Below are 17,562 nucleotides of genomic sequence, written 5' to 3' on the forward strand. Positions count from 1 at the left end.
TCAGATTGTAACCCTTGTGTGGCTGATAAAAAGTAGGTGAAGAGTCAGTTATGTGCTGCAAGTATTGTCTCCAGGTCTGGGCCATGATGATCTCTCATATGACATCAGAAATCCTTATCCTCTCCTGTTTTTGACAGAAGAATTTTTCCTTTGACTTACATTAGCTAGTAAATGGCACACTGTTTGATTTCAAGGATTAAAACATTTTAACTTTTATCACTTGGTATTTAGTACATTCTTTTTACTTGACTTGTGGAACGAAATAGGAAGAATGCCATTATCCTTCACTCTTTTCTGTTCATAGCAGATCTTTGCTTTACGATACCCATCTACTTTTTCTGTTCTCCAGATGTATATAGCTCTGTCTTCAGCTCATGCTTTGATCCTGTGTGGATTTCAGTTTTTTTCCTGTGTCCGAGGGCAGTGGACTGGTAAGCAGATATTTGTGTATATAAAAATTGTTCATAAAAATACAGAAATAGCATTACCATACTTTTGTGTGTGCAAAGAAACAAAATATTTCTGTGGCAAACACTTTAAAAATTTTAGCTTTGGAGAGAATTTGTTGTCTCTTTGAATGCTTTCCTAGGATGAGATTGTCTACATTATGACATCAAAACTTTATCTCTAGGACCAGTGAAGCCACATAATCAGCTTTCCCTCATAGTTACAAATGTCATTTGGCTCTGGAGAGTTGCATCATTTGCTTGTTCCAGATACTGTATCTAATAGAAATTAGTATAATTTTCTGCCTTCCATTAGAATGTTATTCCTGCCAAAAATTTCTCCCTTCTTCCTCAGTTCATTTGTTTAAAAAACAGATTTACAGTGTTGACATAAAGGTCTATCCTACTTTGGTAAAATTTCATTTTTCCTCCTCTTGCCTTCATTAACTTTGGGCTCTTTGGAGGGATGGGGTGGGGAAATCTTACCTTCTGGCTTAGAATTGATACTAAGTATTGACTTCAAGGCAGAATATTGGCTAGGCAGTTGGGGTTAAGTGACTTGCTCAGGGTCACAGAGCCAGGAAGCATTTGAGGTCAGACTTGAACTCAGGTCTTCCTTCCAGGTCTGATATTCTTCCACTGTGCTTCCTAGTTGCCCTTTCTAATTTTAAGCTTGTGTTCTTCTGGTGTGAGTGGTTAGAACATGAGCCAGATCAGCTTAAAGTGGTTATAGGCTTGTGTCCCCTCAGGCCCAGTTAACTGGGTTTTTTCATAGCCATGCACTGCATCTCTCACTACTATTAGGTAATTCTCATGTACGTTCATTTGATTGCTTACAAAGAGCCTGGTTTTCAAATTTATGATCACTTCTAAAAATAAAAAAGCCTCAAAGCTATTATATTTAATATATATATTCAGTGAACTACACAAGATATTAATGAATTTCCATTTATTGAAGTTCAGTGTTGTAATTGGTTGCCATTAGACTACTTCAGAGGACTGACTGTGAATGAGGCTGGAATGTGAGGTGTCTGACTTGCTTCAGGGACATATTTTAGGTTTTGTATAAACTCTGAATGATACCATCTTTAGTTAGAATGACCTTAAAAATGAATCCAAAATATTACTAGCTCATGCTAATTTTTTAACCAAATTAACCTCACTATTAGGAGGGATAATAAAATAAAATAATTATTTCTCTTACCCAGTGTAAATAGTTTTGTTTCTTTTTAAGAGCAAGAGACTTGGGAAATTAATTTTCCTCCTATGGAATAGGGCTCATCACTAAGTCATTTTAGAAAGATAGCTGTGTTGTCATTCTCTAAAAAATTTAAGAGATATTTAGTTTTTCTTAAAGCTTACCCTGGGCATTCTTGGAGAAGGAATTGGCAAACTGCTCCAGTATCTTTGCCAGGAAACCCCCAAATGGGTTCACAAAGAGTTGAACTTGACTGAAATGACTAAACAACCACCACCATCTTAGGCATATACTGTGGAGAAGGGAGAGACTTTATGATTCGGTAAGATAATGACATGCAGTCATATCTCTTAGAAGAGAGCACTAACAGAAGGAAACCTTAGCTTGGACAATCAAGAATGTATTTCTGTTTGGCCTGACTTTGATTTTCTGGAAATATCTTTAAAAAAAAAAATCCCATCATATAAGCCCCATTAAGGAGGGCTAGAAAGTTGTTCTGTTTTCCCATCCTGTCCACTTCTCCTTAGCTCTGGTAGAGATTCATGGTATTCCTCTCAGACTGGTAAAAATACCAGCTTGAGCAGCACCCCTTTCCCTTGGTCAGCTCACAATGTGTCTCATCTAGCTCTTCCCTGGGTGAGTTAAGGGGTTAGGGTTGGTAATTCTGATTTTGTTTAAAAGGCCTTTCCTGGTGGATGAATCAGGGTGGGGAGAGGAGAGACACCTCCAGTTACTGAACTGAAATGCTGTCCAAGGATGCAGTGGTCTCCTCCGCTCTCTCAAACCTTTCCTTCGGGCTTCTGCTGAATATGAATAGCAGGCCGCCTGCAATTAGTCTACAGAGGAGGTGAGAGCTAACTGTAGGTAGAGGTGAAAAAATGCAGTGTGGGCCACCAGGAAACAATACTTCTGGGCTGGAACTGTGAGAAAGTCCTTAATATGAGAAGCAACAGAAAATATTGAATTTGTATTTTGCCAGTTCTCTCATTTAGAACCCAACTGTACATGAAAAGTAGTATCTAGTCATTCACTTTAGCTGAATGATATTGAAAAGTAAGAAGATTTAATTTATTCAATACATGTCTTTAGTTTTGCATGTAGTATAAAAAAGAATTTTTTTTGCTTAAAAGGACTTGGCATATAAGGGAAAAACCCATCTTTAATTAATGTGTATAATTTAGGATGTGAGCCAACATATGTATATTTCTTTCGTGAACTCTAAGATCACTTTTCTTGATAGTCCAGTGAGGGCTACCTTGAATTTATTACTAGTTAAATTAATTATGCCTGACTCTGCAATGCCATTTTCTCTTTTTTTTTGAGTCTAAGAGTTATGTTATTCACACTTAGGGATGTGCCCAATCACAAAATGTGTTTGCCTATTTGTAAAGAGACATATTTGTAATGTGTAAAAAGAGAGGCATCTGGTCATAGTTATGTCTCATTGGGAATGAGGCAGGCTAACTTTACTCATGTACAAATATTGTTTTCTAGTCAGAAGTTTCACTGTGGAAAGATGAAAGTTGTTGACGTTTTGTACCTTCTTGGAGAGTAAATTGTTTTGATTTTTTAATTTTTCTACACTTTAAAAAATAATGCAATTTCTATTATGATAAAAAACAAACTAAAAAAAATCCTAGCTTATTTTTTAAACAGTTCACAAAAATTGAGCAGTTCCTGTCTAATCAGACAGTGATACTACTTACTAGGAAACAAAATTGTCAGGTGTCCTTTGTACTGGTATAGGGCTGACCTGTCTGGTCCCCAAAGACATTCAAACATTCTCTGGGTCTTGGGACCTCTGTTTGCAGTTGGGTTTGCCTTTTTGCCGATAAATATGGTCCTTCCTCTACTGTTTAGGAGCATAGGATTTCTATAAGTGAACTTTTTGTTCACATTGACACAATGGGGATATGCTCTCTGTTCTAATGAATGATTCTCTTGACCTGTTTCACAGAATGCAGTGATTTTTCTCCACCTGTAACTGTAATCCTGTTGATCTTCTTGTGCCTTGAGGGTCTTTTGTTTCTCACTTTCACCGCAGTCATGTTTGGCACTCAGATCCACTCAATATGCAACGACGAAACGGTAGGGGCAGAGTTTTTTGCTTTTTGTAATATTCTCTGAAATGGGGGTTTTAGGGGCTTCAGACTGCTGGATCACAGATCATAGCAGGAAGGGACCTCCCAGAGGAGTTAGTCCAATACAATAATTTATAAATAAGAAAGCTGAAGCCTAGGGAACTTAAATGACTTACTCACTGTCATTTAATAAGAATAAGAGGTAATAAGAATCAGAGGGAGAGTTTGAATCCTTGTCCATGGACTTTACAGCTATTATCTTTTATTTTCCTTCTTACATTTATTTTTTCAAAATTTATTTAAAAAAAGAAACTGAACTTAAGGCATTCCAAACAAAATAAGTGTTTCCTCATTACTGAAAAAAGATTATATATGAAATTATTTAACAGTTACATTTAGGTTGCTTTTTAAAAAATGTATTCAAGCTATAGTAAATTCAATATAACTTGATTTTTTTTTTAAAACCCTTACCTTCAGTTTTAGAATCCATACTGTTTATTGGTTTCAAACAGAAGAGCAGTAAGGGGGGGGAGGGGGGTAAGTGAATTGCCCAGGGTCACACAGCTTGGAAGAGTCAGAGTCCTGATTTGAACCTAGGACCTCCCATCTCTAGACCTCAATCCACTTATCCACCTATCTGGCTCCCAGTATAACTTTCAGAGCTGTCTTGCTTGACTGTGTTTACTTCATTTCTCCTGCATATTTAAAAAAATTCTTCTTTAACTCCTTTTTTTCGGTGGGTGGGGGCCAAATCTATTACTAGTCTCCATCCTTCCCATATTTCCTTCTTCAACTATCCCCATCCCCTAAATGGGGGAGAAAAACCCATACTTGCAAAAAAATGTATGTTGTCAAATCAATTTCCAACATGGCACAGGTCAAAAAATGTATATCATTCTGTACCTAGAGTCTATCACATTTCTATTAGGAGGTGAAATTATCGTTGCTCATTGGGTCCTTGCATTCATCAGAGTTCTTCGATATTTTAGATTTTCAAAAATATTTTTGTTAGACTTGTAAGTTGTTCTCCTGATGCTGCTCGCTTCATTCTGTCTCCATTCATGGAAGTCTGCTCCAAGTTTTTCCAAAACTGATCCTTTTGTAACTTAGAATGGTGCAGTTTTATTTAATTACATTCATAGACTGTCATTTCTTCAGCTGTTCTCCAATTGGCGGATGCTTTTTGAAGTTCCAGTTTTTTGCTACTACAGAAAGAGCTGCTACAAATATTTTTATTCAAATGGGTCCTTATCTTTCTTTGATTTCTTTATAGTATAGGCCTTATTGTACAGAATTTAGTGACTTTTTTGGGCATAGTTCCAAATTGTTGCCCAGAAAGGCTGGATTATTCCACAGCTCCCTTCAAGAGTATAATAGTGCATCTGTTTTCCCATAACCCTTCCAGCTATTGTCATTTTCCTTTTTTGTCATCTTTGTCATTCTGATGGATAGGAACTTCAGAGTTGTTCCAAGTTGCAATTCTTTTAATAATTACTGTTTTAGGACATTTAAAAAACATAATTTTTGATAGCTCAGATTTCTTCCTGTGAAAACTGCTTGTTCATATACTTTGACTATTGAGGAATGACTTACTTTTATGTTTGAATCACTTCCTTATATATCTGGAATGATAGACCTTTAATCTTGCTGCAATGGTTTTTTCCTTCCACTTATTTCCTTTCTAATTTAAATTGTATTTGATTTTATTTGTGCAAAAAGTTTTAAATTTTATGTAAATAGAATTGCCAATTTTTTCTCATGTGTGCTTTTCTGTTCCTTGTTTGGTCATGAGCCCTGCCTTTCCCTTATGCAAAAGACTTTTAACCTTCTAACTTGTTTATTATGTGACCATTTGTATCTCAATCATGTTTTCATTTGGAGCTTAACTTGACCTTTGGTATAAGTTGTTATATACATAATTTCTGCAGGCTACTTAGCAGTTTTTTCTTGTTTTTTTTTTTCACCTACCCGAGTATTTGGGGTCTTTGAGTTAATCAAATATTTTGATACTATATTTGCTTCAATGTATTATATACCTAATCTTTTCTATTTGCCAACTTTTCTACTCTGTAACCAATACTCAGTATTTTTGATGACTGCTTTATATTACAGTTTGAGATCTGGTATTCCTAGGTATTTCTTTTCCCATTTTTTTCTATTAATTCCTTAGAAAATTCTTGACTTTTTGTTCCTTCAAATGAATTCCTATCCTGTCCTAGATCGATTGGAATGACCTGAATAAATTTAGACATTGTTTTTTTTTAATCCTTTTGGCATGTCCTACCCATAAGTAATTAATTCTCCAATTATTTAGTTATGCCTTTATTTCTTCAAAAAATGTTTTGTGGTTGTGCTTCATTTACTTTCTTGAGGATGTCTTGATTGACTCATATTTCATATATTCTACAGTTATTTTAAATGGAATTTCTCAATCTTTTTTCTTTGATTTTAATAACATACAGAAATGTATGCCAGTGTTATTTATATCCCTAAAGTTAGCTGAAGTTACCAATTTGATTAATTCTTAGTTGCTTCTTTAGAATTTTAGAAATGGCATTACCTGCAAAAAGAACAAAACAAAACTGGTTTTTTTCCCCACCTTCTTCGCTTGTGCTTATTCATTGAATTCTTTTTTTTCTCTTATTGTTATAGCTAGCATTTCTAGAATTTTCCAAAGAGTAGGGGTGATAATGGATATCCTTGCTTTATCCTTGCTTTTTATTAGAAAGTCACCTTAGCCTTTTTTCTTTTAACATAATGTGTTGACTCCTGGTTTTTGATAAATATACCATGTTAAGGTGAATTGCATTCTTTCCTGTGCTTTTTTTAGTGATTTTAAACAGGTATTAAATTTTGTTTAAATCCTTTCTGTATCTCTTAATAACAGTCATATGGTTTATTAATATGGTCTGCTTAAAATTTTCCGTATAGTATACCAACTTTGCATGCTTGGTATAAATAAAATCTGGTTATAGAATATAATGTTTTCAATAAGCTATAGTCTGCTAGTATTTTGTTTTACATCTCTGTATTTTCATTATTGATATAATCTAGAAATTTATCTGTTTGATTTTTCAGAATTTCTAGTTTGATCTTTAGTGGGTGGGACTTTCTTAGTTAATTATTTTTCTAGTGTTTTTTTTTTCAAGTTAATGCCCAATTCAGTGATCTGTTCTATCTCAGTTTTGTATGGATAAGAGATTTTAGAGGGAAAAAAATTCCCCTCCGGATCACTTTAGTAACATACCAGAAATTTTGGTATGATATTTCATTGTTCTTTTCTTGGATTAAATTTTCTATTGTTTATATCATTTGATCTTTGACCCACTGGTTCCTTACAATTTAGTCTTTATTTATTTATTTATTTAGATATTTTTTAAAACCCTTACCTTCTGTCTTGGAGCCAATACTGTGTATTGGCTCCAAGGCAGAAGAGTGGTAAGGGTAGGCAATGGGGGTCAAGTGACTTGCCCAGGGTCACACAGCTGGGAAGTGTCTGAGGCCAGATTTTCATTTATTTTTAAAATAAAACTATTATTTTATTGATTTCTCACAGATACTGTCAGTTAAAAATCAGAGATAAGTCCTTGAGTATTTTTAAGTGATGCATAACATTTTAATGCAGAAAATGGGTTATCTTATAATTTACAGTGATTAATTATATAAATCGATCATTTTTGAATAGTCAGAACTAATAATTTTGTTCCTTTCTTCAAAGTAGAAATGTAACTGTTTGTCTTGATAATCTTAAGGTTATATTCGGTTATCCTCATGTTAAGAGGATAGTGCAAAGTGTGACACATGTTGCATCCTCCAAGAAGCCATCCATGCAAAAGATATGTCTTAATTGAAGTAATAAGCTGTACATAGTTGTAAGCATTTCATAGTGTCACCATCAGGCTCCTGTTAATTAGCTTTTGCATTATCTTTTATGATAGATTAATTATTATACATAAAGATAATCTGAAGCTAAGAGAAGGAAAATCACTTTTTTTTTATTTTTAGATTTTTTTTTTTAAAACCCTTAACTTCTTTGTATTGGCTTATAGGTGGAAGAGTGGTAAGGGTGGGCAATGGGGGTCAAGTGANAACTTCTGTGTATTGGCTTATAGGTAGAAGAGTGGTAAGGGTGGGCAATGGGGGTCAAGTGACTTGCCCAGGGTCACACAGCTGGGAAGTGTCCGACTCCAGATTTGAACCTAGGACCTCCTATCTCTAGGCCTGGCTCTCAATCCACTGAGCTACCCAGCTGCCCCAGGAAAATCACTTTTGCTTGTCAGAGATATTCCAGGGAACTATTTGGTTTGATTCAGAAATAAACATGGTTGTCCCAGAGTTTAAGATTTGTCAAGTACTTGGTTTGTAGTCTTAGTCAGTTACTGAGTGTTGTGTTTCACAGATTTTCTAAGCCTTGGTCAGACTTTTTCAGGCGATGCTCCACCTAGACCGACACTAAACTGAGTCGAGCCTCTCAGTGGACATCATTTCTCTTCTCATACTGTGATTCAGCCAAGCTGGCTTTCTCTCTGTTCCTATCTTCTGTCTTTGTGCCTTTCTACTGGCCATTTCCTATGCCTAGAATGCCCTCCCTCCTATCCCCAATCTTACAGACCTTCTTTTCTGTAAGATGTAGCTTAGATACCATTTTCTGTATGAAGTCTTAGCCCCAACTATCCATGCTTTCTTTCCTTTAGTTAACACACATATGTACTTAAAAAAACAAAACAAAACCATACTTTCCATTTTATGATCAATAAGGTAAGGGCTAGACATTAATAGTTAAATGACTTGTCCAGGGTCACACAGCTAGGAAGTATCTGAAGCCATTTTTGAACCCAGGAACTCTTGTCTCTAGGCCTGGCTCTCTATTCACTGAGCCACGTAGCTGCCACCACATATATGTACTATTAATCTGTGATTAATACACACAATGACATATGTACATGTTTATGTGGGTATGTATTAGATTTGTCTCTTTGATTAGATTATAAGTTTATCGTGAATAGGGATGGTTTCATTTTGTTTGGTACTTGTATCTCAGTCACTTAGCACAGTGCCTAACACGCTGTAGATGCTTAATACTTTTGATTAATACCTGGCTGTCGTACAACTGCTAAGCTAACATGAAATGCTCATGGCATAATCACCACCCACTGAAATTTCCTCTTAACTTAAACATTTTTCTTCGGATTTTAAAAGGTCTTCCTGTTGGAAAATATATCTAACATTTAATGAAAGAAAATATCTAAGTTTTACTCTTATTAGATGTGGGAGAATGGGCAAGTCACTTAACATGACTGAGTCTCAGTTTATAAATTGAGTCTTAGACTGGATGATCTCTAGGGACTCCATCAGAAATCTTAGGAGTTCTATCTTTGAGCATCAGATGTTGAATCAAAAACAAAAATATATAATTTAAGTTAATTTATTTTAATAATTTAATTTCAAAAATTGTGCTCAGTCTCTAAATTTCTCTTCAGTTTTAGCTTGTCTATTTTCAAGCAGTATCATTCTTTATTTGTGCACAGGAGATTGAAAGACTGAAAAGTGAAAAGCCAACTTGGGAACGGAGGCTCCGCTGGGAAGGGATGAAGTCTGTTTTTGGGGGCCAGCCTTCAATCCTATGGATGAATCCTTTTGCAGGATTTCGAATCAGAAGATTCCTCCTGAAGTCAAAGAGAGGTGGTCCAGAGTTTTCTGTGTGAGGCCCACTTTCCCATACTGGAACTTGCAAATGCACTCTAGGATATTTATTTGGGGTTTGAAAGCCTATCGACATATAATCTGTGACCAATGGGAACTAAACCAACACAAACCAGTTGCTTGTAGCAAGCAAAATTTTATACATTTATAGTCACAGAGATCACAAATTTTCCAAGATGTTAACTGGATGCTGTAATGACTTTTCAGCTGTACCACTAATGTAAGGCATGTGGCCACACTAAAGAAGCCAAATGTCATTATTCTACTGTGAGATTATGATTTTTGTTAAATCTTTTTCATTTGATCAAATGTTGTTTGGGGTATTACATATGCTATTTTATTAAAAATCCTGTGTACTGAGCTGCATTTGTCAATCATGGAACAAAAATCCTCAGTGGACAAGAATACTCAAGCCAGTAGCATCAGGGAATTTCTGTTTACCATGTCACTCCATTCCGTTATTGCTTTCTCCGTATCTTAAAGATAGAGGGACCCTTTCTTAGAGATTCATTTCAGTCTTTCATTTTTATCATCTCTTGCAATTAAATTGCAAAAGATCTGTGCACTGAACAGCATAGGTAAATATCAGGTACACTCATTAATTTTTTACCCCCATCTATTATTACTCCCTTTTCCTCTCACCTGCCCAACCCTAGGACAAAATATTTTCTTGATCCTAGCAGCAAGTTTAATGTATGTAGTTTTTCCTTTTTTTAAAAAGTTAAAATTTTTATTTTTAATGGCAAGCTATTTTTTAAAAATCTATGTTCAGGGAAGAGGAGAAAGCTGCTATGATATCCTCCTTTGGGGCTAACTATGAATGTATTGCCAATTGGACAGTCTACAGATCCAAAGAACAATCAGTTGTCTCCCTTCCCCCTTCCCATTTTAAGATCTTGTGTGGGTTTAATTCTTTTTAAAAATTTGAGCGTATAAAAGAGCTGAAACTGATTTTTTTTTCAGCCAAATTAGCATTATCTGGATGAATGTCACTCTTGGTAAAGAAGAGTCAAGCCTCATGTTAGAAAACCTAAATCTCTGTGTATCTCAATGCTGCATTGTTAGTCTGAGCAAGGAGGAGATCATATAACCCCACAGTGAAGGCAGACCAGTAGCATTTCACCATGACTTTAAATTGTCGGCTCTTCTTGTGGCTCTGGTGCAGAGGAGAGCAGGGCACGCATTTGTAACTCTCCTGGTAAAAAAGAGAAACAAGAGTGAACCACCAGAAAGCCCAGAGTCACATGTGGGACTGCCACGAACGCTACAATTGACAAGAACCAGGAACCTCAGTGTGTAGCTGAGGACTATTTCTAAACGGTGAAGAGCTCCTTATGAGATGGGCTGGGGAGGGGGTGGGATAATGCCTTAAACTCACCTGGTTTGTGTATGTTTTGTCCAAAGCATCTAGAAGCAATGTATAACATGCCAAGAGGTCTTCCTTATTTAAATTGATCTCTCACATGAAACATTTTGGTATTTTCCTTCTGGACATAATGCCTTTCTGTTTGTCTGTGAAGATTGTCAAAGAAAGCATCTGGATTCGAACCTTACACTAGTAGAGATGGACTTCATCAAGAGCTCAACCCAGCGCACAAAAGCCACATGAACAAAGAAATTAATTGGTGTGAGATCGCCACCAAAAAAAGTAGGAAATTGATCCAGAGCAGCCAGATAAGCGAAAGCTTTGATTTGTGGGTGATCGACAAAGGAGACGAGTTCCAAAAGAATCTTTTTTTCCCCCACATCTGTTGGGAGCATATATTAGGCTTCGTCATGAGGCTTTCAAAATGATATATTCTTTTGGTTGAAGATTATTCAGAATTTGAATCTTGTGAGACTTAGCAAGTATGTGTGTGAAATCAGGTCTACTTGGCTTTTTCAACCCCTTTCATTGTAATTTTTATATAAAATAAAGCCATTCATTGACATTTCTCAAAGTTGGTAATTAAATGATAGTGGGTCTAATTGGATTTAGTGCCTTTCTTTCCTTGGCTCATTGAATTTCTTTTTTTTTTTTTTGAAGGAAGCATAAGATATTTACTAATACAGTGTTCAGGCCTTGTGATATAATTTTAATATCCAAACTGAATTTGCCTAATAGTATGTATTGATTATTACGGAGTTCTGATGTAACTCTCTAGAACATGTTTGTGAAACCAGCATTTATATGAAAGTGGATTTATACTCAACCTAGAAAGTTCTGTTTAAAATAAAGCAGCCAAATATAGCCAGCAAAAATCATGACCGACCAGAGGAAGAAGAGCAGAGGGAAAATTATTCTACTTTAGACAAAATTCTGAGGTTATTTAACTTGGGGTGCAAATATCCCTGCACACCACAGGCCCAAGTCATAGCCTAATATAATTAAAGCTCATAAGTAGCCTAGAAAAGACTTAAATTGTTCTGTTTGTAAGGATTTGCATATCATATTTCAGGTAGATTTCTGTTCAAAATGATTAAAACCAACAGGATTCTCTTCTAGGTGCTCTTAGAAGTTAGCTTAAATTAGCTGGAAAAAAAAAACCTGGAGATTTTTCCACCTCATTACCAATGAGGTATTTTCCATTACTATTAGCCACCACTTGCCCTTCATAATCTTCTTGACTTCAGTCACATCCACGCTGGATAATTGTAGAATCGGGGTAAATATGGTATAATTAAATGGAGGAAAATGTCCCTGGGGAGCATTGGAAAAAACGGGAGTGGGAATGACGTGTGTTTCATGACAGTTAGTTGGGGTCTGTGTATACCGGGGCATATTCACTCTTTTCCCCATGTCAGAGTAGAATGAAACGTATGCTCAGAGGATTCTTTAGAGCATTTCCTCTTGCAGAGAATGACTGTGCTTCAAAGTGTGAAACCTTCAAGGGTCCATTTAAATGCTCACTGGACAGATGTTTGTTAAACACTTTATATGTACATAACTTTATACTAGGAACTGAGGATACAAAGAAATAGATTTAGGGTCAGAGGCAGCTGGGTGGCTCAGTGGATGGACAGCCAGGTCTGGAGTGGGAGTTCCTGGGTTCGAATCTGGCCTCAGGCACTTCCTGTTTGACCCTGGGTAAGTCACTTGAATGCCCATTGTCTAACCCTTTCCACTCTTCTGCCTTGGAACCAATACACAGTGTTGTTTCTAAGAAGATATGGGTTTATTAAAAATAAAATGTAGGCTCTGTTGACAAGGAAAGAAAAGGCATGTAGAGAGGTTAATGCCAAAAAGAGAGCTACATGGCAGGTATTAAAGAGGAAAAAAACATTTTAATGGAGGGGAGAAAAGAAGGAGAGAGAAGGAAGATGGGATGAGATTAAGGAATGCGAAGATTATATAGGAATGGAATAATACAAAATCAGACTGGAAAGATGGGGACAAGATTTTCATTGGTAAAGTTCTAGAGGAGAAGCAGGTGGCGGTCGAGAGGCAGTTGAACACAACAGAGTGCTTGCTCTGCAGGTCAGAGACCTTGGGTTCTGGTGCTTCTCATCCCACCCCACCATTTTGAGTCAGCCACTTAACCCTTCTGCCCCGTAATTGTCTTCTCTGTAAAAATAACCAGGCTTTTTCTAGCGCCCTTTGAACTCTAAGAACTGTTAAGTTTGCAGCTTCTCTCTTGATTTCGTTTAAGATGCTGGATTTTTTCTATGTTCCAGGACATGGCACTATGCCATGCCTATGCGAGTACTCCCTCCGTGCAGGTCCAAGAATGAAGGAAAATGCCCTGGCAGACCTGCATGAGGAAGTCTACCTATCGCAGTCTATTGACTTTCGAATAGACCACAAGAATGATGCCTTTAATTTTTTTGGCACTTCCTCCTAACAGGGAGGATCAAATATATTTTTTAGAAAACAGAAATTAAGGATTCTCTTAGGTTTAGTTAGACAGAAAATGGGGTCTTTTATAATACCAAAGCATTCATCCTGCGTAATGACTCCTTTGGGCAAATAGGGTGAAATGCTAATTAAGACATTAACTTAGTAGAGTAATATTTCATTTAGTCAGACTGATGTGAAAATTGGTCTAGTAGGGGCTTCCTGACTTTCTATCGGCCAGTATTATTGAACCCTCAGGACTCCAGAGCATCATCTAAGCCTGCATTTGTTGGTGATGACGGATGTCTGACCTAAGGGTGAGAAGTTGGTGTGACATTAAATTTACACGCATCTACTTTTTATAAACCTGTTTAAGAGGAGAAAAGTGTTGTTCTAGACAAGTGAGACTGTCGGTCTTACTGGCTTTAAAGTCATACTCCAACTAGGGCAAACAAGGGCTTAACTCTCATCCCCTATTATAGCCATCTAGGATGAATAGACAACGATCACCTCTAGGTTGGGCTCGGTGAGCATTTTCCTGAAACCTTAGGGTTACTGGGTGGGGAAAAAGAAGGGAATATAGGAAACCTGATGTGAAGTACCTAATGGGCCGTGAAATGTGCCAGGTCCTCCCAGAAGCCAGGGTTATGGCGACCAGCTGCCCTGTGGGACTCCTGACAGGCCAGACCTTGGGTTCTAATTCCTCTCTTGTCCTACCTCCCAGCAAGGGACATAGAGCAGCCATGACCCTGGAAAAAGATGATCCAGCAGAGCCTTGAGATTCCTAGATAGAGCTCTGCCTGGCTGTTGGAGACCTCAGCTCACATCGTGAGCACTTCAAAGGAAAAAAGTGGTTTCTGTGCCGAGGGACGATGTGGAGGTGGGTCATGCCAGAATTGGTGGTGGTTCTGAGCAAAGACTAACGGAAGCATGGTGTGGGAAACCTACCCAGCCATGTATCAAGTCTATAAAAGGCGCAGGGGTCGGCGGTGGGGAAGGGTGCTGCATTTGGATTGAGGTTCCAATTCTGCTTTGGGCACTTGCTACCTATTTAGCCTTGGACAATCCCCTTTCCTCCTAGGGGCCTCTGTTCCCTCTTGTAAAATGAAGGACTGAAACCGGATAATCTCCAAAGCCCCTTCCAGCTCTAAATCGAATATCCTGTGAGATTCTTTAATCTGCCTGTGTAAGGCCAAGAGTCAGGAAAAGATAGTATTTGGAGGCGACTTCAAAATAGGCCGTTTGCTTTTTTTATGTCTAACAAATTCAGCTGAAGGATCAGTTCATAGAGCAGCACCTCAGCAAGATTCCAGGGAGATTCTACACTCCCTTCTTTTCACATCTTTTTCCTGGGCATCCCAAGTTCTCTTCTGTCTTATTTTGGTGTAGAGTGACTTGGATTCCTTAAGGATGTGCCAATGGGATATCAGCTGTCAAACGGGAAAGCCCTAAAATGTGATGCCAGCTGCCCTCTTGCCCAGCCAAGCGCAGAAATACACTCATCCAGGGGATGAACAATTCCTGATGCAGCAACACAGAAACAAGGTATTGATCCATCTTAGTAGAGTTCCACGGCCACAAGACCACCATCCTTTCTATGAGGTGGAGATGAAAGGTCATCGGACGGAAGGCATTTTGCTAGCCCTGAAGCCCGCTTTGTATGAACTGCTGCATCACTGGATGAAAGACAGGCATGAAACCAAGGGCTTCAGGTGGGTCCTTCCCTCCCTGATAGAGTGTGAGCTCCTGGAGGCCAAAACCTTTGTTGTCTTCATATACTCAGTGACTGACTCTTGGGCATGTAAAACACAAGTGCATGTAGAACAGGACTGATTGTTCAGTCCTGACCAAAGACCCTGGAACTTGTTGGACATCACAGGATCCAAGATCCAAGATCTTCCATCTTGGATGGAAGAGGAGAGGCATTCGTGTATTTATACCAGAAGAGATGACAACAGTAAGTCTTGACTTTCCTCAGACCAGCTGAGAGAAAAAGGCTTGGAATCAGCTGGCACGATTGCCAGAAATGTTCTCTTTTATCCTTCTCTCCAGTTCCCCTAGATAGATGGGTTATTTCCAGTGGATTTTTTTTTCAACCCATATTTCTGTCCTAGAATTGATATTAAGGATGAGTTCGAAGGCAGACGAGTAATAGGGACTAGGCAGTGGGGATTAAGCGACTTGCCCACGGTCACACAGCTAGGAAGTGTCTGAGACTGAATTTGAACCCAGGACCTCCCATCTTTAGACCTGGCTCTCTCTCCGCTGAGTCACCTAGCTGCCCCTCCAGCTGTCTTAATAAACTAACCTCACATGACAAGATTAAAAGTTTCTAGGTTACCAACATCACTGGCTAAAAGCAACGATGGGCAGTGGTATCCGGAAGCAACTTCTGCATTACCTAGAATGTGGCAATGAGAACTTCTGTTATAATTCTCCCTAGATGAATATGACTATTTGTAAAGCACTTTGATAGTTCCTAGCACATACTAGGCCCTTAATAAATGCTTGCTTCTTTCTTTCTAGCAATAGCAAATGAAAACTTGAATCGTATTTTTAAAAAGCTAGAATCCTCTGAGCAAACCTCATTTCATTACTAAATGAAGAGTCCAATACAAATTTTGTATGGTGCAATGGTCTTATATTTTATTTGGAAATTTTGGAAAAAGAAACCGAGAAGCTGGAAGAACAAATAAATTCAATAATGCTGCCAACAATACTCGTGCATGCATAGACCTCTGCAGAAATCTGCCTTGTTCCAGAAGTTTTGAGGAAAGACCCAGCAGGGAGGGGGGGAATAAATAATTTTGTTTATTTGCTTTTTTAAACCCATACCTTCTGTCTTAGAATCAATCCTTTGTATTGGTTCTAAAGCAGAAGAGTGGAAAGGATTAGGCAATTGGGGTTATGTGACTTGCCCAAGGTTACCCAGCTACGAAGTATGTGAGACCAGATTTGAACCCAGGACCTCCTCTCTCCAGACCTGGCTCTCTTATCTGCTGTGCTACCTAGCTGCCACAATAGATAGTTTTTGAGAAACCCTTAGGGGCAACAAGAATTAGCTTTGGCATCACGCTGATAAATAAGGGATCTGGTAAAAATGAAACATTTCTTGGGATTTCACTCATTTTCATCTTGTACTGCATCTTGTTATTTTGATTTGAGTCTTTGCTGCCAGAGGGCTACTAGGTGCCAAGACAAGGAGAAAGCCTCTGGTCCAAACTGCCTAGGACATCCCCACTCCCTCACACTGAGCATGCCATGCCTTTCTTGGTCCTAGGCTGTCACAGCTCTTCTGGGGTCTGCCACTGCTATGCTACAATGCATCTGCTACTGGGGACAACTGCCTCTGCCATCACCCTGGATTTGGGGAGTGAGGATCAATGAGGATGGCACCTGCTGCCCTTCTCTGCAGTGTGCTGCTCAGGATTTCTGCCCCTTCCCCTATACATCTAGTCATGGTAGCCTTGGTTCAGTATAACAAGTGAGAAGCCTAAAAAGGAGAATGAATTATTGACATGGATTCCATTTCCCAATCTGCCTAAATCAGTCTGGGGAAGAAAAAAAAAAAGCCTCCATCTAAAATCACTTCTCTGCCTTACAGGATATTAAAGATTCATGAGTTAAATGCCTGAAAAATGACTCCTGAGTACAAGAGAAAATTGCAATCTGATCGCTGCATCATTACGGTCAATGGTATGATCCTGACCATTTGTTAAATAACAATTTCAGGTCCCTGTTAGGCTAAAATAATTGCAAAAACCAACAGTTAAATTCTGATTTTCATTGACTGGTACATGGTATTGTCTTTGCTGTACCAGGATTATCTGCAGTATGTATTAGCACATCTTCATTTTTGCTCCCAGGTTCTGGTTTGATGAAGCTTCACAGCATCTGACATTTCTGAATATTGGTGTGATTTCTGCCTCACCAGTTGGAAGAAGCCATATGTTTAAGGCCACAAAGACAGGCCACGCACGTTACAGTAATGACATCTTCACGCCGTAGGCCAACAGTGAACAGAAATGTTACTTGGCTTATTAGATTTTTGAGTCAGTAATACTGTACATGGAAAATTGTTCAAGAAGTTGCAGATATGCATATAGGAACATTAATCAGAATTTTTTTTCCTGTTCCTACCATGCAATATACATTTTTTTTAAAAATCACAACATGCATATTTATAAAGAATCAGTTTTTTAAGCCTTAGATAGATCTAAAAAAGACATCAGTAATGAGACATTTTCACAACTCTTGACTAATGTGAAAATACCTTCATTAATTACACTGCTCATATATACGGTGTGACCATGAAGTCAT

General features: G+C 37.9%; 1 protein-coding gene across 1 annotated transcript in view; it reads left to right on the forward strand.

The window, feature by feature from the left end:
- ZDHHC7 (zinc finger DHHC-type palmitoyltransferase 7) overlaps window positions 1-11,368 on the forward strand; it is a 52,156-nt gene extending 40,788 nt beyond the window's left edge. The window contains exons 6-8 of the mRNA XM_044663199.1: window positions 350-431; window positions 3,602-3,732; window positions 9,254-11,368. Coding sequence (XP_044519134.1) covers window positions 350-431; window positions 3,602-3,732; window positions 9,254-9,430 — 390 coding nt within the window. The 3' untranslated portion in view covers window positions 9,431-11,368. The remainder of the gene's footprint in view (window positions 1-349; window positions 432-3,601; window positions 3,733-9,253) is intronic.
- Window positions 11,369-17,562: the final 6,194 nt, after the last annotated feature.

This window comes from Gracilinanus agilis, chromosome 2 (assembly GCF_016433145.1).
Source record: "Gracilinanus agilis isolate LMUSP501 chromosome 2, AgileGrace, whole genome shotgun sequence".
Taxonomy (NCBI): domain Eukaryota; kingdom Metazoa; phylum Chordata; class Mammalia; order Didelphimorphia; family Didelphidae; genus Gracilinanus; species Gracilinanus agilis.